We start from the raw sequence: 24,478 nt of genomic DNA, 5'->3' as shown, positions 1-24,478 counted from the left end.
GTGAGAAGCAGTTCATTCCCACTCCGAGGCACCACAATCAAGGCCCAGCCTCGTACACTGTTATCTTGCTGTTTGCTAATCAACCACAGAAAGTACATTTCTGTATGATCGTCTCCAATCAGAAGTCTGGATAAAGGCTGGGCCTATGATGCTAGACATCCCGATCATGTGGCAGGGAAGGCATATCAAGGTTCAGGAGGATAGGAAGAGTGAGAAGATGGAAAATTCCATAGTTTCAAGAGCATAGAAATAAAACATAATTGACGACTAGAGACCTCACAGCGAGTCTTGATTTCAACACAGTAAAGAGATCCACACTTTTGTACTCGACATCAAACCTAACTGGAGAACACACATCATTGTCTTGGACCAGGCAATTATAAAGAGCATTTTGGGAAAAAAGTTCTAGGGACCCTGGCCCAAGCTGTGGGCTTTGTCCTTCCTCAAGTCCAGCTCAGACATTACTTCAGTCCATCTAAAATGCAAACTAATTTCAACACAATAAAAACAACTGGGAAGAGCAGCTCAATCTCCAACATGGTCTGGCAGCCGAGGCTATGTTTGTATTCTTCCTATGGTTGCCATGTCAACCAGCACTATTCTGTACTGACATGATAAAACAATAATATCACACTTGTGGTTTGCGATCCAAAATTGAGCAATATTTTTCTCACTACATATTAGGGACAACAAATTGAGAAATTGGGAAACGTCAATTTTTGGAAGGTGATGTTAGGTCAAGTTGTGCACCGTAATATCTTTGAGTTCCATTACCTGCTGGTTTCCACGGGTTCACAACAACCACACAAGACGTTTGTAGTTGTTAAATCCTAGGGGCCAATGCTTTATGCATTTAAAGGAAATGGCAATTATGGGTAGTCTTAGTTACCAGTCTCCCCACTTGTGGCATGGCTCATAAAAGTAGAAGAGCTGGAAAACGTAAGAATTCTTTGCACGCTACATTTTGGCTACACTTCAGTGATGCCTCGATTGCAATCAGTACAAACCCTGTGCTGATGTCATAAGTCACAGAGGAACCCGATTAAAAAGGCGTAAAAGAAACACTGAAGGTGAGGTCACACAAGATATGGGAGGGGGCAAGACCATATTGGTGATTCTACTGCAATTCCAAGGGCTCCTAACCCTGGCTCTTGGAATTGGGTTGATGAACGGTGGGCTGCCTCTCTATAGCTAGGGGCAAGAAAAGTAGCACTGAAGCTACTCTGGTCAATGCCTGTCACACTGACCCGCTTGTCTTGCCTTCACCCACTCAAGCTGTTGACTAACTTGAGCTGTTCATACCCACTCCTTGAGCTCCTGCCAGCTCAGGAGCAGTGTAGGTCTGGGAGGAGATGGTTAAACCTTCCTCTCGGTCGCAAAGTAACTGGGGAGAAAGTCAATGTTTCTTTTATGTTGGGGAGGGGATAAGAGTGTTAACAGGATCTGCAGCAAGTGTAATTAGAAGAGTAGCTAAGAGAAAGGAAAGATTATGGAGGAAGTTGCTTGGGGAACAATGGGGACGGGGGGAGCGATGGGGTCCGGTCACATTAATGCTGGCTATATTGTAGCCTGTGTTTACAGCCTTCACTAAATTGAAGGACTGAAAGACAACCAGAACCAGCAAAGCCAATACGGCTTCCAACAGCCCCCAAAACATCCTTAAGTCCTCTCTCTCTCTCCCAATGGTGTCATCAGCTTTTTTTTTTGCCAATTTACAGCCTCAAATGTTAATACCAACGCCCTATAACAAGCAATTGAATGGAGGTGGATTGGCTGGGGATGGAAAATGACTTCCACATGATGGAAGATCCCAGCTGAGATTGCAGTAATGAATTTTAAATCCCTGAAAAGGCTGCTGACGTGAAGAACTGAAGAAGAAAAAAAAAGCAATCAACAATGCTCTTGTTATAGTCTAATCTTCCCCAGATGTTGGACCTATTGCTGCTAAATCCACTTACAGGACACAAGTGAAAACCTGGCATTGTCTCAGGCAGTGGCCAGGGTTACTTATAAAACAGAGAACAACATAAACTTCTTCTAACACGTTAGGTAATTTAAACAAGTTCCCTTCGTTATCTTGGGGTGATTTTTAATGGGGGAATTTTTACTACATTTGCTCATTATTTTTGGACATTTTAAGTTCTTTCCCTTTCTCTTTGCTTTCCCCACCCTCGCGCCCATGTCTGATCTCAGTGTACCGCCTGCACCTGCCCACCAGGAGGCATCCAGTCACAACGCCGCTCCCTGGGCAAGCTACACAGCCCAGCTAGGAGCTTCTCATTCAACAGAGTTCAAGTTACACACTGAGTTCAATGCGTTGTGAAACCAAACTCAACCCCCATTCCAAAATGGTCCACTGAACTGAGCTCAGGCCAATTCCACAAGTTGGAGATTCTTCCTAACTCCAAGAGAAAGGGGAATTGGGAGTTTGATGGAATACTCTCCACTTGCCTGGATGAGAAAGCTCTAACCCATCCAGGACAAAGCAGCCCGCTTGATCAGTATCCCATCCACCAACTTAAACATTCACTCCCTCCACCACTGATGCACAGTGGCAGCAGTGTGTACCATCTGCAAGATGCACTGCAGCAACTCACCAAGGCTCCTTTGACAGTGCCTTCCAAATCCCTGACCTCTACCTTCTAGAAGGGCAAGGGCAGCAGACACATGGGAACACCACCACCTGCAAATTTCCCTCCAAGCCACACATCATCCTGACTTGGACCTATACTGCTGCTCCTCCACTGTGGCTGGGTCAAAATCCTGGAACTCCCTTCCTAACAGCACTGTGGGTGCTGCATGGACTGCAGCGGTTCAAGAAAGTGGCTCACCACCACCTTCTCAAGGGCAATTTGGAATGGGCAATAAGTGCTGACATTGCCAGCAATGCACTCACAGGAAAGTGGAGTTGAGGATTATCAGACCAGCCATGATCTCATTGAATGGCGGAGCAGGCTCGATGGGCCGAATGGCCTACTTCTGCTCCTATGTCTTATGGTCTTTTGGTCACCTGAAAAGAATAAAGAAAATCCAGTCAGTAGATGAGGCAGAACTCAGTAGTGAGTTATGTTAGCTGACAGATGCATAGGCTGGTCTCTGCTGACAATCTCCTCCTTTAATGCTATGACTGAGATCAGATGCATTCCCTGTTCAGACTCCAAGGTGGTCGTCAGCTCCTCCACTTCCATTGTACAGTGAATGACGTGAAACTGAGAGACACCAACTGGTGTGTAGCTATTACAGTGAGGGATGCATTACCCCCTCAGCAATTGAGGTAACCTAGCAACCATGTGAACTGAGGAATGAATGGAAACACATGCTCGCTGTAATTTCATCTGTTTTGGGATTTTGATGAAATGAACATGGAGGAGAAAAGGCTCAAAGGCATTTGGAGAAACATCCCACAGACTGGTACAAAACAACTCACACATCATCTGCTCTTCGACAAGTTTGCTGCATAAAGCTCCGTGCGAAGCCTGAATTCATAGACCAACCCTGTTCTGTTCAGTGTGCAGCAGAAAATGGGGTTTGCATTGTCAGCTGTCCAACTGAGTCTGGCCACGCTCTGCCCTTCCTTTTAATTGCATATCATTAAAATAATCTGGTTACAGTCCCCGTTTAATTCCCCATGATTCAAATATTTCTTACTCATTAAAAACCCACAGCAATGTAGATTTCATTAACTGCACATGGATGGATAATGATGTTGTGGGATTAGTGCTGTTTGCAGCTGTCCCAAGGCCCTTTCTACAAGTCCAGCAAGGCCTTGAGGGCTGGGCTGTACATTTATATCAGGGCCAATCTTGGTCTTCCAGTTTGCTGCTCCTGAAGGCATTGGCTCTTACTGAGGTACAGTGTCAATCCACAAGCTTTTAAACCCCACATTTGGTGTCACCACAACGATTTGCCTTGATTCATCTCGCCTTGGCCTTGACATTCAGCTCTGAATGTGATAGCTCTGGAATTCCCTCGAGAATGTGAACCCTCTCCCTTTTCTCCAAGTCAAGGTGGCTGCTTTGTGCCAGTGCTCAGGTGACCTTTGGCCCCCTTCCCGAGGCCCCTGAGCAGACCTATAGCCTCCATTTGGTTCCTTATCAAAGCAATGCAGTGTTGTAGGGTGGCCGAGTTGTACTATTCATGACAGAGTTGATCTGCAGACACTTCTTGAGTGGAAACATTAAGTTTATTTACAACATACTCATCAGCAACTACACTTTTTTTTTTATTCATTCGTTGGATGTGGGCGTCACTGGTAAGGCCAGCCTTTATGCCCATCCCTAATTGCCCTTGTTCAGAGGCCATTTAGGAGTCAACGGCATTGCCGTGGGACTGGAGTCACATGTAGGTCAGACCGGGTAAGGACAGATTTCCTTCCCTACAGGACATTAGTGAACCAGATGGGTTTTTAAAACAATCGACAATGGTTTCGTAGACATCATTAGACTTTTAATTCCAGATTTTTATTGAATTCAAATTCCACCATCTGACGTGGCAGGATTCGAACCCAGGTGCCCAGAGCATTACCCTGGATCTCTGGATTGCTAGTCCAGTGACAATACCACCTCCCCCTAAATTGTGCTTTCAACTCCAACTCTATCTCGATGCTGACTGCTGAGGTAGCCCGCGCTACTCTCCTATTGGTTACTACAGATCATGTGATCTTCCCTAACAAGTATTATTATTAAAAGGTACACTACACATTAAACAAAACCATAATTACTACATTCCGCCCCCTTTAACTCGGCTATACATATTATATTTACAAGTACATATTTTTCAGGACAACATAATATTTACACTGGGTAAGGAATTTACAAGTTCAGTCTTTCAGGTGGTTTCCTGGTACGTGTGGAACGTCGCAGCTCCACAACTTCAGATTCTTTGTCAGGAACCTCCTTTTCCAAAGTTGCCTGAACATCAGGTGCTTCGGTGGGCACTTGCAGTTCTGAATCCTCAACTCTTACAGAAACATCAGACCTGTCAGTCCTGGGCTGAGTATCTTCAACAGGAAATGCAGACCCGGTCCTGATCACTGGTGGAACAAAACCTTGGTGATTTGTCTCTCTCTTCCTTAAATGGTCCACATGTTTACGGATGATCCGGCCTTCCACCTCCACATGGTAAGATAGAGATCCAGTCACCGCACTTATTTCACCCGGTAACCACTTTGGTCCTTCCCCAAAGCTTTTCACGTATACCGGCTCTCCCACGGTAAATTTCCTCTCAAGACAATGCCAGTCATGTCTAGTTTTCTGGCTTCCCTGACTCCTTTCCACCTTCCCCTCTAAATTCGGCATTATTAAGCTCAATCTCGTCCTGAGACAGCTTTTAGAACCATAGAAAAGTTACAGCACAGAAGGAGCCATTCGGCCCATCTTGTCCATGCCAACTCCGCAGTTGTGGCACCTATCGTTGTGTGAGGGGTAGTCCTGTGATGAAAAAGAAAGCGTGCTAGCTTGGTTGCCAAGGAATCGCCAGTTAGCTTTCTCATGCCTGTTTTGAACATTTGAACTGCCCTTTCGGCCAGTCCATTTGAGGAAGGGTGGTACAGTGCAGTTTTCACAGGAGTGATACCATTGAGGCTGGTAAACCGCTGAAACTCAGCACTGTAAATGCCATGACGTTATCGGAAATGACTACTTCTGGTAGTCCGTGAATGACAAAACTCTGATGCAGTTTCTCAATTGTAGCGCCCAACATTGGTGACTTCACCTCATATACATCCAGCCATTTTGATTGGACATCGACAATGAGCAGAAACATTATTCCCAGGAAAGGTCCAAAGTAATCAATGTGTAACCACACCCAGGGTCTACCTGGCCACTCCCATGGGTGTAGTGGACCTGTCACTGGCAATTTTTGCAGTTGCTGACATTGCACACAGTGCTTTAATAAACTCTCTATTTCACCATCCACTCCAGGCCACCAAGGATAGCTGCGTGCTATGGTCTTCATTCGGGAAATTCCTGGATGGGCACTGTGTAGTTCAATTAAAAGAGGTTCCCTTCTCTTTGGAGGAACTACCACTCGTGCTCCTCACAATAAGATGCCATCCTGGTTGGTTATTTCATGTCTTCTGTTGAAGTACGGTTTCATTTCATCAGATACGGGCTCTTGTGACCAACCATGTAACACTTGTTCTCGTACTTGAGACAGGACTGGGTCCCGACTTGTCCAGTCTCTGATCTGTCGAGCGGTGAGGAATCTAAGAAATTTAACAGTAAAACAAGTTCCTGTGGAACTGGGATGTGTTCATCATTTTCTTGCAAAGGCAAACGACTAAAGGCATCAGCGTTTGCAATTTGATTGCCAGGCCTATGAATGAAAGTGTATTCGTATGCTGCCAGAATTAAAGCCCATCGTTGTATTCTTGCTGAGGCTATGGGTGGTATAGCCTTGTCCTCACTAAACAAACCTAATAGTGGTTTCTGGTCTGAAACAATTGTAAAATGGCAGCCCTGTACACACTGGCAAAATTTCTTGACACCAAAGGTGATGGAGAGGCCTTTATCTATCTGGGAATATCCCTTTTCCGCTGTGGTGAGCGTTCTTGATACGTAACCTATTGGCCGTTCCGTGTTGTTGTCCATCTGATGAAGTAGCACTGCTCCCATTTCGTAGGGAGATGCATCACGTGTCAGCACCAATTCTTTCATCTGGTCAGAATGCTTCATCTGGGGCACTTCCCAAGACCAACGTTGGTTCTTTTTGAGTAGAGAATGCAGGGGGTCCAGCACTATAGACAAATTGGGTAAGAACTGCCCGTAATAATTGATCATTCCTAGGAATGATTTGAGCTCTGAGGTGTTCTTGGCGCAAGTGCCTCTCTTACGGCTCTCACTTCCTCCTCAACCGGGTGGAGGCCCTGTAAATCTACCTGGTGACCCAAATAGATTACCTCCCTCGCTTGGAACGTGCACTTTTCTTTTTTTAAACGCACTCCAGTTTGCAAGAAACGTTTTAAGACTTCTTCTAAGTTTGCCAAATGCTCTTTTTCAGTGAATCCTGTCACCAATACACCGTCTAAATAGATAACAACCTGGGGCAGTCCCTGCAGGAAGCTTTCCATTGTTCTCTGAAAGATGGCACAAGCGGAAGAGACACGGGAAGACAATCGTGTACATAGGTACAACCCTTTGTGGGTATTAATTGTGACAAATTCCCGGGAGGCATTATCCAATTCTAGTTGTTGATGAGCATGACTCATGTCAAGCTTTGTGTACGTTGTCCCTCCTACCAGCTTGGCTGACAGGTCTTCGATTTTTGGAATGGGGTGCCTGTCTAGATTAGCTACTTTATTAACTGTCAGTTTATAATCCCCAGAAATTCGAACGTTTTGGTCGGGTTTAAGGACGGGGACTATGGGTGCTGCCCATTCTGAGAACTGAACAGGTTGTATAACGCCCAGTTTCTCTAGTCTGTTCAACTCAATGTCGACTTCTTCTCTCAGGGTGTACGGCACCTTCATGAAGCGAGGGGTTGCTTCAGGATCCACAGGAATCTTGGCCTGTAGGCCCTGGATTTTTCCCAGTTCATCCTGGAAGACGGTGGCGTACATTTTACATAGTTCTGGAAGCTCACTTGCTCTCAACTGAAAGATTTCAGACTATTCTAACTTAGTGAGTCAGCTATAGGCAAGACCAGGTGAGGACAGCAGATTTCCTTCCTTAAAGGACATTAATGAACCAGTGGATTTTTGCGACAATGGTCACAATTTGGTTTCCTGCCGGAAGGCATGAGCATGATCACCAAGTGAAGCCAGCGATGCCTCTCCGAGTCGAGTAGGTCACTATATCTGACTGTGTGGATCACTCAGCAGGAGCTGCCTGTGTTCCAGCAGGTCAGAGGCACCAATGTCAGGCAGCTCTACCAGGGAGGTGAAGGTAGTGGCCATGAGATAAGAGAGTGTGAGCCCAGCCCATTGCCCTGGGCAACAATGCAGAGGCAGCTTGGCAGGGTGGAATTATGCCCACTTCCTCATTGGCTGGAGGTGCGCGTCCCACCTGCATGTACATGGAGGGAAAACAGGGGACAGACTGGCAAGTTTTAGAGGCTTAGAATCAAAGACAAGCCATGGGCAAGGCAGCTGGACAATGAACAGAGACAAAACTCAGGCGGATTTCTCCACACGCAGACTCCAGTAGCTACAAAAAACATTCCGGTCACACCAACTCAATCTCCCCTCGTTCACATCTCAAGGGCTGACTGGACATCACTTCAAACAGTCCAAACCAGTCCATGTGCAATTTGAAGAGGGTAACCTTCAGTTAAATATTTGCAAGTCGCCCAATACATTGTTTACAGTCTTAGGACAGGGTTTTCGCTACCGAGACAGGCAGCTTGAATCAGGGAAATTTCCTGACTCGCTGGACCCGCCTTGGAACAAAGGCCCCTCCAGAACTGTGCAATATTCACTCAGTGGCAGGCAAGTGCAGGACAGGGTCAAGTCCACTGACTCCAGCAGCAAAGCATTGGCGGCCATGGTGATAGCCAAGTGCTGAGACGGGTTGGTTAGGAGCTGCCTCGCTTCACTGGGACTTTGTTCCAGCGCGTTATGAGATTTTAGGCCCTCTAGCCCTCAACCCTCACATCCCTTCACCCACCGCCACCCAACCCAATGGCTCCTTTTATCCCCATGCCAACTCATTCCCTTCCCACCCATTTTCATAGCCTTTTATAGCCCCAAGGCCAAATCACCCAGTATCCAACCTGGGCAGACCTCAGGAGCCATGCAGAGATGAAATAAACTAAAGTTCTAAAAATCCAATATAGCTGTAACTATACAGACTTGAGAGTAAAAAAACTCCCATTCATGAAAGCCAATTCAAAGCTTTTTTTTAAATCTCAAGTACTTAATCTCTTGTAAAAAAAACAAACTTATATTTATACCCCACATCAAATACAGTTAATAGGTCTTTAACCCGTCAAACTGTGAACTCAGAACTCTCTCCCCCATCCCCCACACCATACTGAGAAATCAACCAAACATTCATAAAGAGCATTAGGTAAATGTCAACAAGCAACTATTGAAACTACTAGAACAGATGCCTCACCACCTGATCTGTCAATCACAGCAATATAGCAGAGGTTTTTTTAAACTCTCACTGACAGCTGCGGCCTGTTTTTTTTTTATTTTTAAAGGGATGGGGATTTAAATGGGGCCTATTTGAACTTATCACCGATTTCAAATGGTCCTGCTGAGTTTTGGGTTTCCCGCCTGTGCGAATCAGACCTTCCCCCTTCCCGCAAAAATTGGATCTGTCAGGAATGGGGGCAAGACTTCAGCACTCAGATCCCGTTGGCCATTTTTGAAGGTCTATGGAGTCTTCCCGGCTCCATGAAAACAAGGCCCATAGAGTCAATACTGCACAGGAGGCTGCCATTCAGGCCAGCGAGTCCATGCTCAGTAATGTCAGCCGTATCTGACAGCTTTTCTCCAATATTTATAATGATCCCCCAGCAATAAAGTGAAAGGATTTTGTGCCTTGCCATCCGTGTATTTCTGGTGAAATGGGTCCTTTTTATTCCAGGCTTGTTAACCAAATGAAAACAGGGCAGTCTGCAGTAATCACCAACTCTTTCATCCAAAAATAAATCAATGGGATTCAATCATCTGGTTTCCATGGGAGAGTGATCGCAGAATCCGGTTGGTTGGGTGGGGGGCGGTAAAAGGGGTTCCAGGTTACTAACCCTCATTGAGCACCTGCTCCACACTGACTGTAATAAGCACAAAAAAAACTTTGCACCCGCAACTTTTACCAGCAGCACTGGGTAGCACCTCCGAGCTGATCATATAGGGTCAGGGCCCAGGTCAGATCTCATTGGAAAGAGTTCTACGTCTGACAGGGGTTTGGTTATTTACTTTAAGGGTAAGATGGTGATATCTGGTCCTCCACAGGGTGCGCAGTCCCCCTGCACGTTAGTTAATGAGAGTGCACTGCAAACTCACTAATAAGCAGTTGGTAAATGCACTGCCGGGTGTCCTATTAACATGGGAGTCCCCTGCAGGGCCGATCCCCATGCTGAATGAGCTGACCTCTGTCTGGGTGGCAGCACTGTGGGTGTCCCCACGCCACACAAGCAGCAGCAGTTCAAGAGGCGGCTCACCACCACCGTCTCAAGGGCAATTGAGGAAGTGCTGGCCCAGCCAGCGACACCCACATCCCGTGGAAGAATAATAAAAAACAGAATTGGCACACAGAGGAGGGAGATGGGGGCACAGAAAGCAGGAAATTAGAGGGGAAGGCATCGATGGTAGGACTCATGGTTGCCATCTAGCAATGGCCATGGGGAAATGGTCCGAGGGAAATGTCGCCAGGACAGGGTCAGGTTCGGCTCTGATGGCCAGCCCCCGTCTGTGGCCAAACGGCTTCACCACATGGCCTTGTGTGAGGTACCAGAGGGCAGTAATTGAGCCCAGCACAAAGTCAACTCCTACAGGGGAGCTGAGAAATTTGGGAGGGATTAAAACACAAAAGGTTGTTTACGATACAATATTCTTTCCCTGGGCCTGCTCTTACTGCCCATCACAGCAGGGGGTGGGGTTTACCGCTGATTGTGGGGAGCACAGGGTTTACTGTTCATTACATTAGGGGTTGGGGTGTACTGCTCATTGCAGCGGGGCGCAGGGTTTACCACTCATCACACTGGGGGGCGGGGTCTACCGCTCATCACACGGGGGGGTGGGGGGGGGGCTACCGCTCATCACTCCGGGGGGGTCGGGGTCTACCGATCATCACGCCGGGGGGGGGGGGGGGGGGGGGCGCGTACCGCTCGTCACACCGTGGGGGGGTGGGGGGTCTACTGCTCATCACACTGGGGAGTGGGATTTAACACTCATCATACCAGGGGGCGGGGTCTACCGCTTATCATACCGGGGGGGCGAGGTCTACCACTACCACACTGGAGGGGGTGGGGTCTACCGCTAATCATGCTGGGGGAGCGGGGTCTCTTGCTCATCACAGCAGGGGGCAGACCATGGAAAACTGCTTCTCAGCTAAAGTTGGTTCCGTAACCGATGCTTGGAAAGCTTCTCCAGTGACTCACAGTTGATGCAGTGAGTACCCCCAAGTTATACAGAGCAATAAGCTGAATGGCAGACCTTACTGAAGTGTATATAAAATTATGAGTGGTCTAGATAGAGTGGATGGGAAGATTCCATTCCCCTTATTTAAGGGACCATGTCGGAGGGCACAGATTCAGAGGAAGAGGTAGGAAGTTTAGGGGTGATTTGAGGGGAAATTTTTTCACCCAGAGAATGGTGGAGTGTGATGAAAGTATAATAATTTTCATAATGTTTTTCTGGTTTATTGTGAATTAGCTTTATGGGGGTAAATATAGTTGGGTCTGAGTGTGATTCAATTACATTTGGAGTCCATTAGTCTGCAAGCTTTCGATCATCAAAAGAAGCTAGGTGCTTGACATGCTAATGGGTAAACACGGATGCTGGCTTAGTATGTAAGGTGTGAAGGGAATTTGCATTTTTAGATAAATGAAAAGATTTGGATTTCAAAGGGATCTTTGTCTGTTTACAACTAGCCAGATAAGCAAGGTTAAGGAATGCGTTTATTTTTCCCAAAGGTTACTGACAATAGATCGGTAATGTGGAAGTTTTTATATTATAAGGAAGATACAATTTGAAAGACACATGGAACAACAGAATTTACATATTAAAAAAGAGAAACATATATAAGGGAGGGTGAAAAGCTGTTTATTAGGAGGCCATGTAAGATCTAACAGGAGCACATAAAATAGCCTTAATGAAGCCTCCAGCATTTGTGCATAAGTCTGCTACATAATGAAACTGAAGTTGGGGAAAGGCATTTGAAATTCCACTGTCAAGTGGGTATTGTGTTAACTTACGGGTTCTATGTTAAATCTAAAATCTATTTTGGACAATTGCCTTAAAAGGGAGTGTAACTGGGAGTCATGTCAATTAGGAATTTTAGGAGTTATTATAGCAGAGAGTAATTATAGTCTTATGTATGTGCTTGAAATCTCTTACATTTTGTTAATAAATATTTTAATTTAATTTTTGAAACCTTTAAAGGTCTTGGTGGACTTATTACTTCTGAATTCAGTGCACACATCTCATAATAAATACAAATTGCAAAACTGTTGTGATAGCGCGACCTTGTGGATTTGGTCCACCTGCCACACATCACCTGCCACTTCAAAACAGGAGTCTGGAGCTCACTGCCTGAAAGGGTGGTAGAGGCAGAAACCCTCATAACATTTGATAGGCACTTGAAATGCTGTAACCTACAGGGCTACAGGCCAAGAGCTGGAAAGAGAGATCAAGCTGGATGGTTCCTTGTTGGTTAACGTGGACACGATGGGCCGAATGGCCTCCTTCTGTGCTGTTTATTGCCATGATTCTAATATTCTATAAGGTCCTTGGTTTGATTTCACTCCAGAACTGGCTGCAGTGTGACTGAACCAGGGAGGGGTATATCAGCCAGGGTTCCTGCTCCTGATTACCGTCTAGTGACCCATGCTTAGCAAGCAACAATACACAATCTGGGTTTTTGAAAGGATTCAATCCTGTCTCCTGGGAAACATTCTTCTGGGAGGGAAAAAAAAAACAGAGTTCAGTTAAAGGCTGCATCTGCTTACCTCATTGACCTGCTGCTTGTCCAGGTGAAATATTTGACCTGAGCTGGTTGAAGCCACCTCCTCAAAGGCCCGATATCCAGGATGGCCTCTGTCCCCACAATCTCCAGTCAACACAAACACAACCTGTTCAGGGCAAGAGCACCCATCACTTTAATCCACTCGCAATGAAATTTCCTCACCAATCCCCTCATCCCCACACAATTACACCTGGTTTAAATCAAACTTTTTTTCCCCCCCCTGAAAGAAATGGTTATCCAGAATTAGGCCTAATTGATTTTGAACCAACACAAATGCAAAATACTCTGGATGCCGGAAATTTGAAACAACAGCAAAAAGAAAATGCTGGGAATACTCAGCAGGTACAACAGAACTCAGCTTTACTCTCTCCACAGATCCTGCCAACCCCACTGAGTATTTCCAGCATTTTCTGTTTTGATTTTTAACCGCACTAGGCAAACAGACGACATTAACAATACCCATTCGCCTTTCAATGGGGTTGGGACTCCTGACAACAGCAGCAAAAACATTAAAGCTTTCATAAGATGTCTCTTTGGTACTTGCAGGACATCGAGGAGAGGGAAGAGGAGGGAGAGGGATGAGGAGGGACAGGGAAGAGGAGGGAGAGAGGAACAAGAATGAGGAGGGCGTGGGAGGGGCCAAGAGAGGGAGGGGCGTCAGTGAATGGGGGAGGTGGGCCGGGAGGGTGCAGTAATCACAAGAGGGAGGATGAAGGGGGCAGGGGGTGGTCGGGGTGGAAAGGTGCAGCAATTAGGCTGGGATCAGGTGATGGAGGGAAGGTAAAGGTCAGTGATTGGAAGAGAAAACTGGTGAGTGTGTGGTGATCAGGAGCGGGAGGGAGGCTAGCAATGGCTGGCAGTGGTTTTAACGTGGACCTGTGAGAAACACCCCTGCACATCCTGACTCGACATTCAGGTCAGCATCTCTTTTAAAACACTTAGCTTTTTGGCGTGGGGCTGCAATGGTCCCTCTGAAGTCCCTGATGATCAGACCACATGTAGGCCACATTGTCCAGAAGGCAGCTGGCACTGGGCAACCCAAGGGGGCTTAAAACAGTCATTTGAATATGCAAAGCTCCTAATGCCCCATTTCGAACGTGGTCCCTAGATGGCTCATTTTCAGCCTTCACTAATATGACGGGCAGTGTAATCCAGCATGTAATGAGTGCACCTAGCTGACTGCCATATTGGAAACTTAGACAACCATTTCCCACCCCCCCCCCCGCCCAGCACCATCGAATTTTGATAGGCTCTTGGTAGCTACACACACTTTCAGTGATCAAAGCCTTACTTCCTGTTGCTCCACTTCTTTTCAGGCTTTTGTGTCAACTTTTCCCATTCTGAATTCCTGGGCCCAACACTGCTAATGGGAACAACCTCTGGAAACATAGCACACTGTATAATTACAGCCTCCCTGAGGTTCCCAACTCCTCAACTTGGCCTGTAGTGAAACTGCTGTAGGCAGGACCAACTCAATTTCTAAAACAAAAGAATTCGACCAATATAAGCCCAGAATGTATGGCTTTAAAATGGGACTGACGTATTTCTGAACAACTTCATAACATCATCCCTCTTCAACTCAGATTGTGAGAGCAATGCCACAGGGGATTCACTCGTATATTTTTTTTGAAACTATACATGCATGAATAAAAGAACTTATGTAGAACATGTACTTTCTGCCAACATTTAGCCTTATGAATTACCATGTCAAATTTTCCAATCCAATTTTGAACTGCTCAACCCATTAGGTGGCACCATGGAATGCACCTGATATCTGCCCCACTGCCACCACAACTTTATCAAAAAAAATGTTCATTGCTGCAAAGAAATTGTTCGTCTTGCACTCATTAGGACAGTTGCAAGAATGCCAAATTTCCAACGATCACACTTACACTACAGGTGTCACAAAACTATCATATTTTTCATAGTATTATTGTGGGGTATTGTAAAATAGACTTATGTGTGCATGTGTGTGTGTCTGAGTGTGTGCGGCGATTTAATTAAATTAGAGATGGGTAGACTACAAAATTTAAATTATCATTAGAGTTAGGTGTAAAAAGGCATTTGAAATGCTAATGGACGAGCTAAGTAAAGGGGAATTTGCATTTTTAGATAAGGGGAAAAGTTGTTGGATTTTTAAAGGGACATGATAAGGTTCTTACGACTGGCAAGTTAAATAGGGCAAAGTTATTACATTGATTTTTCCCAAAATTGCTGACCATAATGACAACAAAAAAGACTTTCATGGTAAAAGTAAATTCCAAAGACTTGGGGGTACAATGGATTTACAAATCAAAGAAGGAGAAATATATTGAAGGAAGGATGGAAGGATGTGTAGGGTGTGACCATGTGAGAACTGAGAGGTACACAATGTGTGAAACAGGCTTGAGGAAAAGCTTCTGGACACTTTGCAGAAGTCTGTTGTTCCAGTAACCAAAGGTGTGTTAAAAGCCTTTGGAATTCCACTGTTGAGTGGGTGCTTGTGGTAACCTTGCTGGATTGTCTCTATAAATTTAAATTTTATTTTGGACTGTTGCCTTAAAGGGGGTATGTAGTTGGGAGTCTGGTTAATTGGGAATTGTTATAATATTAAGTAGCCGTGTAACTCTGATTTTGTGTGTGCATTTTATTATTTTCTTTTGTTAATGAATGTTTTAATTTAATTTTTAAAATCTCTAAATGGGCTCATTACATCTGAATTCAGTGCACAAACCTTCTCGTAATATATACGAATTCCAAAGCCGTTGTGATAGCGTGGCCAAGTTTCCCCTATGGACTTGGTCAGCCTGGCAAATACCACCTGTCGTCTCATAACCCAGAGAGAAAAAAAATTGGTTGGCAAATTGACTCTGATTGGTTGGAGTGTTGCCATGGGGATAGCAAAAGTGAACTATAGGCTCCGCCAGCTGCCGGATAAATCAAAAAGGCGCAAGTCTGGAATACATTTCTTTTGTATGCAGAGAACGAGTCACTGGTTATGAACGTACGTTGCTTAGAGCAAGCATAATCCATCAACTGACAGTCAGCAATGTAACAGGCAACAGACCAGTACATTTATAATGATGTGTCTACTGTTTATTTTAAATAGACCCCCACCTTGGGGAAAGATTTCTCATATGAACCATAAGCCCATTTAGACAGAATGGGACTAAAGTTTTGATATATGTTGCGCATGGAGGAAACTGTCCCTGCCTCCTTGAGCCTCTTTGGCTCCAGGCCAGAGTAGGCCCACACATTATGAAGCAGCTCCACAGATTGCCATGTGGGCACAAATCCAAGAGGCTGAGTGCAGCCAGGGAAATTGGATACCAGCTGGGTATATTGCGACTGCAGCAAAACTACCTGCTCCCAGGCTCTGCCTAGAGGCCGACCTCAGAGCCACATTGGCATTGCTCCATGAGGTGACTGGAAAACTTTTACCGTTCGACACAACACAACGTGATGACATCAGCGCTAAAACACAGAGATGAAAGTGTCAGTCCGTGACTCACTCACTGAATCAACATACCCAACTGGAATGCTCAGCCTCCTTGGCACATGTGGGTACTCATAGGCTGGCCCTGTGTCATCTCAGCTACTCCCAACTTGCCTACCTGGGACTGCTTCAGCTGGATGAGTTGCAGAACATCCTTCGTCAGCTGGTAATCCTTCGCTCGGGCATCAGTGAAGACGTAGATAAAAGAACTGGGTTGGGATACCTCAAGCGCCAGCTTAATCGCTCCGAGGCTCATTTCGGGGCAGTCTCCTCCACCCTGCAAACGAGAAGGATAAAGTCAGATTCATCAATGGCTCCACAGTCGCTGGCTCACCTCTGATCCCATGTTTCTCATGGTGCCAGCTGCCTACTTGGCTGGGGGGGGGAGCATCTGAAGCAAGACGAAAACTAGCCTCACTCAATGCCAAAAAGCACAAAGGAACTTCCTTGCAGTATCTATTATTCCATGATTAAAGAATCCATGGTTGGATTTTTCCTATAGGTAGGGGGGAGGAGGTGGTGGGTACAGAGGTTAATTGCAGCGGCCTAACTCCTGCCTGGGCCGAGATTACACAGCCAGGTTAGCGCAGGGGTCCAGCAACTTGCAACTTTCCAACCTTTTCCAGTTGAAAAAGGCCCCCAAAATATTAAGTCAAGAAAAGTAAGAGCCATGATTTAATTGTGCGGATAAAAAGCTAAAGATCATGCTGCACTTCATGGTTTTAAATGATTATTTTAATGAAAACCACCTTCATGTTCCAAACAAACCTGTTCGAGTGGTATAGCTGCACCATGGTTACAGGTCATGCCTTTGGTTTGGTTTTATGGTTGCGACCATTATTGTTTCCAATATAGCCGAGATGATAAATCATTCCGAATGTACTATTAAAAACGTTTTACAAAGAAAATTGATCACCAAAAAAAAGTCTTAATTCTACAAATCTTAAGTTAAAGTTTGTTTTAAAAGATGACTTTACTGATAAAATTATAGTTTAAAAAAGTCAAAAAAAACCCCAACAGTTATTTTTTTATTTTATTCATTCATGGGATGTGGGCGCCGCTGGCTAGGCCAGCATTTATTGCCCATCCCTAATTGCCCCTTGAGAAGGTGGTGGTGAGCTGCCTTCTCGAACCGCTGCAGTCCATGTGACGTAGGTACACCCACAGTGCTGTTAGGGAGGGAGTTCCAGGATTTTGACCCAGTGACAGTGAAGGCACAGTGATATATTTCCAAGTCATAGTTAGGTCTACTTTAATTTTGATTTTTTTTCTATTGAAACATAAATTCAATACATAAATTTTATTTATTATATGCAAAGTTATTTTATCTACTAGAGACACTTGGCAATTTACCAAGCATTTGGTTTAGAAATGTTGAATTTTCATCTTGCGACTCCCAATAGTTTTGATTTTAGACAAGTTTTTTTCAATAGGATCTTCAGATAAAAAATGGCTGCCGATCCTGGAGCTTGGGATTGGAACTCCTGGTCGTTCTGTATAAATTGGTGGAACGTACATTAGGAACGTTTACGCTTTGCGAGAGGTGTTTAAAAGACTTTGTTTGAGATGCACGAAGAAACAAAATGATGTTCCTCGTATTTGTGCCAGAGATCCAAATTTCAATCTTTCTCAGCACCCATTGACCGTGAGCTCATGCAAAAGATTAAAAACAGCTGCCATAAACCTGGCAAAAAACAAGGTGACTACATTCTCAAAATTCTCAAAGAATAATTGCTGGATTTCTAAAAACTACAATTGACAGGCCGTAAATGTTTTAAAAATTCCATTTCTGGACACAACAGAATGATTTGAATTGTTTAATTATGTTTTACTTTTATTTAAAATTCCGTTTAACCTGCTTATGTTAGTAGTTCAAGGTTAATATGAAGATAATAGATTCCTGATGTTTCAGCAGCATGACTGTAATGTGAATATTACTTCCAGTGCAGAGAAATCCTGCAAAGCACCTCCGTTCCTCAAACCGTTTGATCCTCACCTCCATCGCCATCGGAAGATGATCTTTCTGTCACCAGGCCCCAGGCCTCTGCGATTTGTTCTGTATCTTACCATCTCCCTCCCTCTCTTGAAAAGCTTCTTTAAAACAACATTTCTCTGAACATGCCTCTAGTTCCTCACCCCTAATTTGATCCCATTTTCTTACTCCCTCCTTAATCCACCTGGTTAAATCTAGACATGTTTAGCACTTTCAGATGTAAAGCTTCAAAATCCACATCCTTGTTTTCAAATCATTCCATGGCCCCTCCCTGTCTCTAACCCCCTCCAGCCCTACAACGCTCTGAAATATGTGCGCTCCTCCAATTCTGGCCCCACCCTGCACATCCCCTGATTTTAATCATTCCACCATTAAGGGGCAAGGCCGTAAAGTCGGGAATTCCCTCCCTAAACCTCTCTGCCTCTCCCTTTGTCTTGTCCTTGAAGATGCTCCTTAAACTCTACCCTTTGAAGAAGCTCATGGCCATGCCTCCCGTTTATTAACCCCTAATGTGGTTTAGTGTCAATGTCTTGCGAAGTGTCAGGATGTTTTACTACATTAAGGGTGCAATGTCATAGTATTATCGAATAGACAGAAGGAGGCCTTTCGGCCCGTCGTGTCTGTGCCGGCTGTCTGTAGGATCGATTCACCTAGTGCCACTCCCCTGCCTTCTTGAAAGCCATGATTGAATCTGCCTCCGCCGCACTCTCAGGCAGCATTCCAGATCCTAACCATTCGCTGTGTGGAAAAGCTTTGCATTGATTCTTTTGCTGATCATCTTAAACCTCTCATTCGCGATCCTTCCACCAATGGGAACAGTTTCTCCCTATCTACACTGTCCAGACACATCATGGCTTTGAGCACCTCTATCAAATCTCACCTCAAGCACCTCTTTGCCAAGGAGAACAGCCCCAACTTCTCCAACCTATCTATGTTACCCAATTTCCTCATCCCTGGAACCATTCTCGTGAATCTTTCCTGGCCTCTCTCCAATGCCTTCAAAGGTTTGATAGAAATGTAAGTTGTTGTCAATGTGTGTGAGCCAAAAGCTCAAAGACCTATTCAATGCCCAGGAGTTGGGAGTTTTCTAAACTGGCCAACATCCTAAGGGTTATTCAACATGAATCGTGCTTCATCTTGAATGATAAAGACAGTTGGGCCCTTTAATGATGTTGCCCTAATACCTTAACGGGTGAAGACACTGAGCCACACAGGAGGCTAGATTTTGTAGGCCGGCTAAAAAGTTGGTGGCGGGCCCACCCACCAGAGGGATGGCTGCCCCTCATCAGTGGGAGCGCTGTTAATTGCTTTAAAGTGAAACTCCCGTCCCTATTTTAGGATGAAGTCCCACCTTAGAGAACTGCCAGCCAATTGGGTGACTGGCAGCAATGTAGTACCAGCAGCAATGAGCGGGTGGCCACTGCTGGGATTACAAGCTGTTCTGACAAAGAGGAGACTGGACTTAAGGCAAGTCTGGGGTATTGCTGGAGGCAGGGTGGGGTGGGGCAGTGAAGGGTGGGCGGGGGGGTGGCGTTTCAGGGTTTCAGAGGCCAGGAAGGGGGGATTAAAGGGAGGAGGGATGACCTTTGTGGGGGTTGGTGCATCCGATGGGCACAGTGGACCCATAAAGGTGGCTTCTCCCCTCCTTGCCCGACACTAGTCCGTCTAGCTAAAACTGTCAGGTATCCCACATGGCATAGGGGTCCCACTGTCACGGGTAAAATACCAGCCGAGCCTCCACCCCTCCCCGAAAAATTTGAGGCAGGTCAGGGGATGGGCAGGGAGGTGGCAGACAGGCCATACACTCGATTTTACTGCCTTCAAACCCACCGACAGCAAAGCCTAAAATCCAGCCCAGAGTTTCAAAGATAGAGAGAAGGCGTCTCCACTTGTACCAGAGACCAAAGCGACAGGCCATAAATATGAAACAATCACTGATAAATCCAACAGAACTCCGGAGAAACCTCTTTCCCAGAGAACGGTGAGAATGTGCAATTGCAGCCACATGGAGTGGCTGAGGGGAATATCATAAATGCATTTAAGGGGAAAGCAGATAAACACACGAGGAGAAGGGAATAGAAGGTTATGTTGATGGCATTAATTGAAGTATATTGGAAGGGGACTTGTGTGGCCTGTTTCTGTCCTGGAAATTCTAGGTAATGCTGTGTAATTCCTGTTCCCTGTTGAGCTAACCGGTCACAGTTGGGCAACTGTGGGGTCACTGGTGTTGGTCTCAGTGTTGGGGAGGGGAAAAGAAAAATCAGCCGAGGCTCCAGCTCCTAATGAGTGTCCAGTGACTCTGCTGGGAACAGTTCTCATGTGAAGCAGTGGGAGTGTCAGGTATGGGCAGGATTAGGCTCAGTTTTGAAGCTGTGACATCTTCAGCCAAATAACCTGGCCACATTTCACTTTCTAAACTCACACTTCAAGTACCGTCGCTTGAGCGAAATATGTTAGAATGCTGAGAGACTGAGGAGAAATCTTTTCTCTCAGAGGGTCATTAGTTTGTGGAATTCTCTTCCCCAGAAAGCTGTGGAGGCTGGGTCTTTGAATTTATTCAAGGCACAGTTAGATCTTCGATAGGCAAGGGAGCCGAGGGTTATGGGGGGCAAACGAGAAAGTGGAGTTGAGGCCAGGTCAGCCATGATCTTATTGAATAATGGAGCAGACTCAAAGGCCCGAATGGCCTACTCCTGCTCCTATGTATTCCTATGCCTTTGAAACCATACCGCACCCCTCTCCCCGTACTTAGTTCCTTAAACACTCACTCCCTCCATCACCGACAAAGAGTGACAGCAGTGTGCACCATCTACAAGATGCACTGCAGTAACTTGCCAAGGTGCCTTCAACAGCACCTTCCAAACCCACAACCTCCACAATAGAAGGACAAGGGCAGCAGGTGCATGGGAACACCAGCACCTGCAAGTTCCCTCTGAGCCACACACCGTCCTGACTTGGAAATAGATCGCCGTTCCTTAACTATCACTGGGCCAAAATCCTGGAACTCCCTCCCTAATAGCAACCTGGGTGCATCTACGCCACACGGACTGCAGCGGTTCAAGGGGGTAATTAGGAATGGGCAATAAATGTTGGCCTAGCCAGCGACGCTTGCATCCCATGAATGAATTAATTTAAAAAAGGGAGATGAAGGGAACACATTTAAGAGGATTTCCAGCATCCGCAGTAGTTTTTTGTTTTTATACATTTAAGAGGAGGCTGGGATGGGGTGGGGGCTGGATGGGAGGTAGAAGTAAGGGTCTAGTCATGTTATTTTTGTTCTGTTAAAAGTGTAGAGAGCCATTAGCACTTCAGGTAATGATCTTCGGCAAATGGAGGGGCAGCCTTAAAGGTACCAACACACCAATTACCAGAAATAACACCTGGATATTCCCAAATGGAGGAAAACCGCAATTACACAATTATGAAGAAAATGTTTTCTTTCACAATTACTGTTACAATCAGATTTTCAGGGAACTGAATGGGATAATTAGGGGAATGAGTCTTAAATTAAAATAATTTCCTTCAATGATTTTAAATTATATTGCACCATATTTTTAAACATTTTCTTTCTAATCACCATCCCCAATTAACCTTTTCTCTAAAGACACTAAATAATAACAGGAAGTATATATTTATCCCTTCCCCAATATGAACTTTAGATTCCTATGTGGTGATCTGGTTAGTGTCTATGGGGGAACCATTTTGATGTTGCTCACAAAAGTCACACTGCACCTCCTTTTTGCCTACTTTCTACAAGAGTCTGACTGGGTGATTTGCCATTATTGTTGTTAATATTCTTCTAGGAATTCCTCACATTTTTCTTCCTTTAGACATCGTACAGTGACCACAGTTCAGAAGTATTTCATTGGTTGTAATGCGCTTTGGGACATCCTGAGGTCATGATAGGCACTATATAAATGCAACCTCTTTGTTTCTTTATTTTCTTTCGGGTATCCCCTCCCCGATTCCGACAGGTTGCAGGGGTGGGGGGTAGGTCGGAGTTGGTTTCCATCCAAACTGCCCCTCTGGGCCTATGGGGAAGTAGCTCACCTCTGCTTCGTGGTGTGGACTGGGACAATGGTGGGCATGGAAAGAGTACCACCCATCCCAGAGCACCAACTGTGCAGCCCATTTATTTAACTCAGCCTCTCTCCAATGAATCCCGGCAGTGAGCTGAGCGCTGGGGAGCAACAACTCGTTCCCAGCAAAGACGTCATTACAAAATATATACTTACTCTCCAAGCAAGTGGTCTATGTTTCAGCCAATGGCTCAGTACCTTTCCCATCCTGTGAACCACTTATGGGTCAAAAGTATTTCCAGACGGCCTGTTCCCATGCTACACCACCGACGCCCCCTCATGTGTTCATGGGAAGGAAGGACTTGTCAACTGTATTTTCTTACCCCTTCGCTCTAAGGGCTCTGGTGAGATACGTAGCTCACATTCCATAGTGGCTGACCCATGGAAACCCAGGTGTCGACAGTCTGCCACACATCCCATTGGGATACCAATGGGTTATGGCACCTCACCATCTCCTGAAGATAGGACTTGGATGCCACAAATGTGCCACTCTTGTAACTGGTGGGGGACATAACATAGCTCCCCTGTGGGCTCAGCTGGTGAGTGCACCAGTTAGTGTAGAATTCTGCAATACAGATGGCAATTAGATCCTCAGTATGTAGGCCGAGTTATCTGATCTCAGTTAGAGGTGCGGATGCTGTAAGTGACCTCGATATCCCTGGATTATTGAGGGAATAGGAAAGCGGTCAGAATATTACTGTAAAGAGAGACTTGTTGCCAATTCAATTTAAAACTATTTTTTGCAAAATCAAAAAGTTCTCTCCTAATAGATATGGGGGAAATGCCTTCGGAATATGAATAAAATCCCATAGGAACACAAACACTGCTTCCAGCAAACTCGTGGTGATTTATTGAGATGGTTGCACACCAGTTGATGGTCCGAGGACCAGGATGGTGGTGAACTGTTGAATGAAGTCCCCTCAAAAAATTATTAATTACCTTTCAAGGGTCCAACGGGAGACAGAGATGCATTTTACACTCGTCTCACTGCCCCTTGGACTCTCTTATTGTCAGGAGCGTTATATTCCCGGCAGGGGATCCCAAAACCCGAGGAACCAATCAGCTCAGAGACAAAATTGCACAGAAACAAACTTGACAGGTGTTGTGATATGGGTTCTTTAGATGTCTCAATGATAAGGTCTTGAGACTTGTATATTTAAATATGAACCATTTATTGTTAGTCTTTAATTAATCCTAGGTATGGTCATGCACGGAGCTCCATGCAGGCTGGTTCCAGAACGTTCGGCATAGACTGTTCTCTCAGTCTATTACCATGTGACTCTATACACCATACCATGGGTGGTGTTATTCTCCAGTCCCACATTAACCCTTGCTCTGCCGAGCACCTTTACATTATAATAGCATGCAGGCATGTAACACAACAACCAGTATAGGGGCAGCGTACCTGACTGGTACATTGATTATGTACCTCACTGGTATATGGGCACTGGAGCACAGGTGCCGATATTCAGCTGTGAAAATGCAGCGGTGTTTAATCTAGCCTCTCTCTTTATGGTCATTTAGAGGCTAATTGTTAATTCCATACATTGACAGATACTTGTAAATCCCCATTTTCTGCTCATGGGGTTGGGAGGTGGGCAGGTGAGGATCATGTAATTAGCAGCAGAGAAAGGTCATCTTTCTTGCTATTGCTACACTTAAGATATTCTGAAGTATGACAGGCACTTGGGGTGCACATACTAAACACAAGGGCTCAGCTTGTGAAAATAACAACGGGGCTAATAGCGCTTACCATTAATTATATACAATTTCACCAGCCAAGCCAGGTGCACAATTAATTGCAAAAATCCAGAAGTGTTTTCTGAGGTGCATCACTCTATTAGCTCCAGGAAAATGGAATCTCATTGTCTGACTCACCACATAAATACACTGAACAAGTGAAGTTCCTATACATGCATGACAGGTACAAATTAAATTCGACAAAGAAAGTTTGAACCGTTACCCTTTTTAATGATATGATAATTACTTCTAAACAACCTCTCGGTGACTGAAAAGTAACTTCAACAAGTGTGGAGTCTCATTCCTTCAGATTTTCATTGCTGGAGATGTTTTTTAAAACTACTGTTTGAAAACTTTTCTGTCTCTTTTTCTTTCTTTCTCGCTCTCTCTCAATATCATAGTTACAAATATATGAATTATGGGGAGGCAGTGACATAGTGGTATTGTCACTGACTAATATTCCAGAGACCCAGGGTAATGCTCTGGAGATCGCGGTTCGAATCCCACCACAGCAGATGCTGAAATTTGAATTCAATTAAAAAAAAATCTGGAATTAAAA

At 45.2% G+C, this 24,478-nt stretch overlaps 1 protein-coding gene across 1 annotated transcript in view; it reads right to left on the bottom strand.

The window, feature by feature from the left end:
• Window positions 1-24,478, bottom strand: part of LOC144686126 (hemicentin-1-like) — a 418,005-nt gene that overhangs the window by 371,358 nt on the left and 22,169 nt on the right. The window contains 2 exon segments of the mRNA XM_078551270.1: window positions 12,616-12,738; window positions 16,226-16,384. Coding sequence (XP_078407396.1) covers window positions 12,616-12,738; window positions 16,226-16,384 — 282 coding nt within the window.

The sequence above is a fragment of the Cetorhinus maximus genome, chromosome 10 (assembly GCF_964194155.1).
Source record: "Cetorhinus maximus chromosome 10, sCetMax3.hap1.1, whole genome shotgun sequence".
In the NCBI taxonomy this organism is placed as follows: Eukaryota; Metazoa; Chordata; class Chondrichthyes; order Lamniformes; family Cetorhinidae; genus Cetorhinus; species Cetorhinus maximus.
The sequence above is the reverse complement of the archived record's forward strand: the minus strand, read 5'-3'. Positions and strand labels throughout refer to the sequence as shown.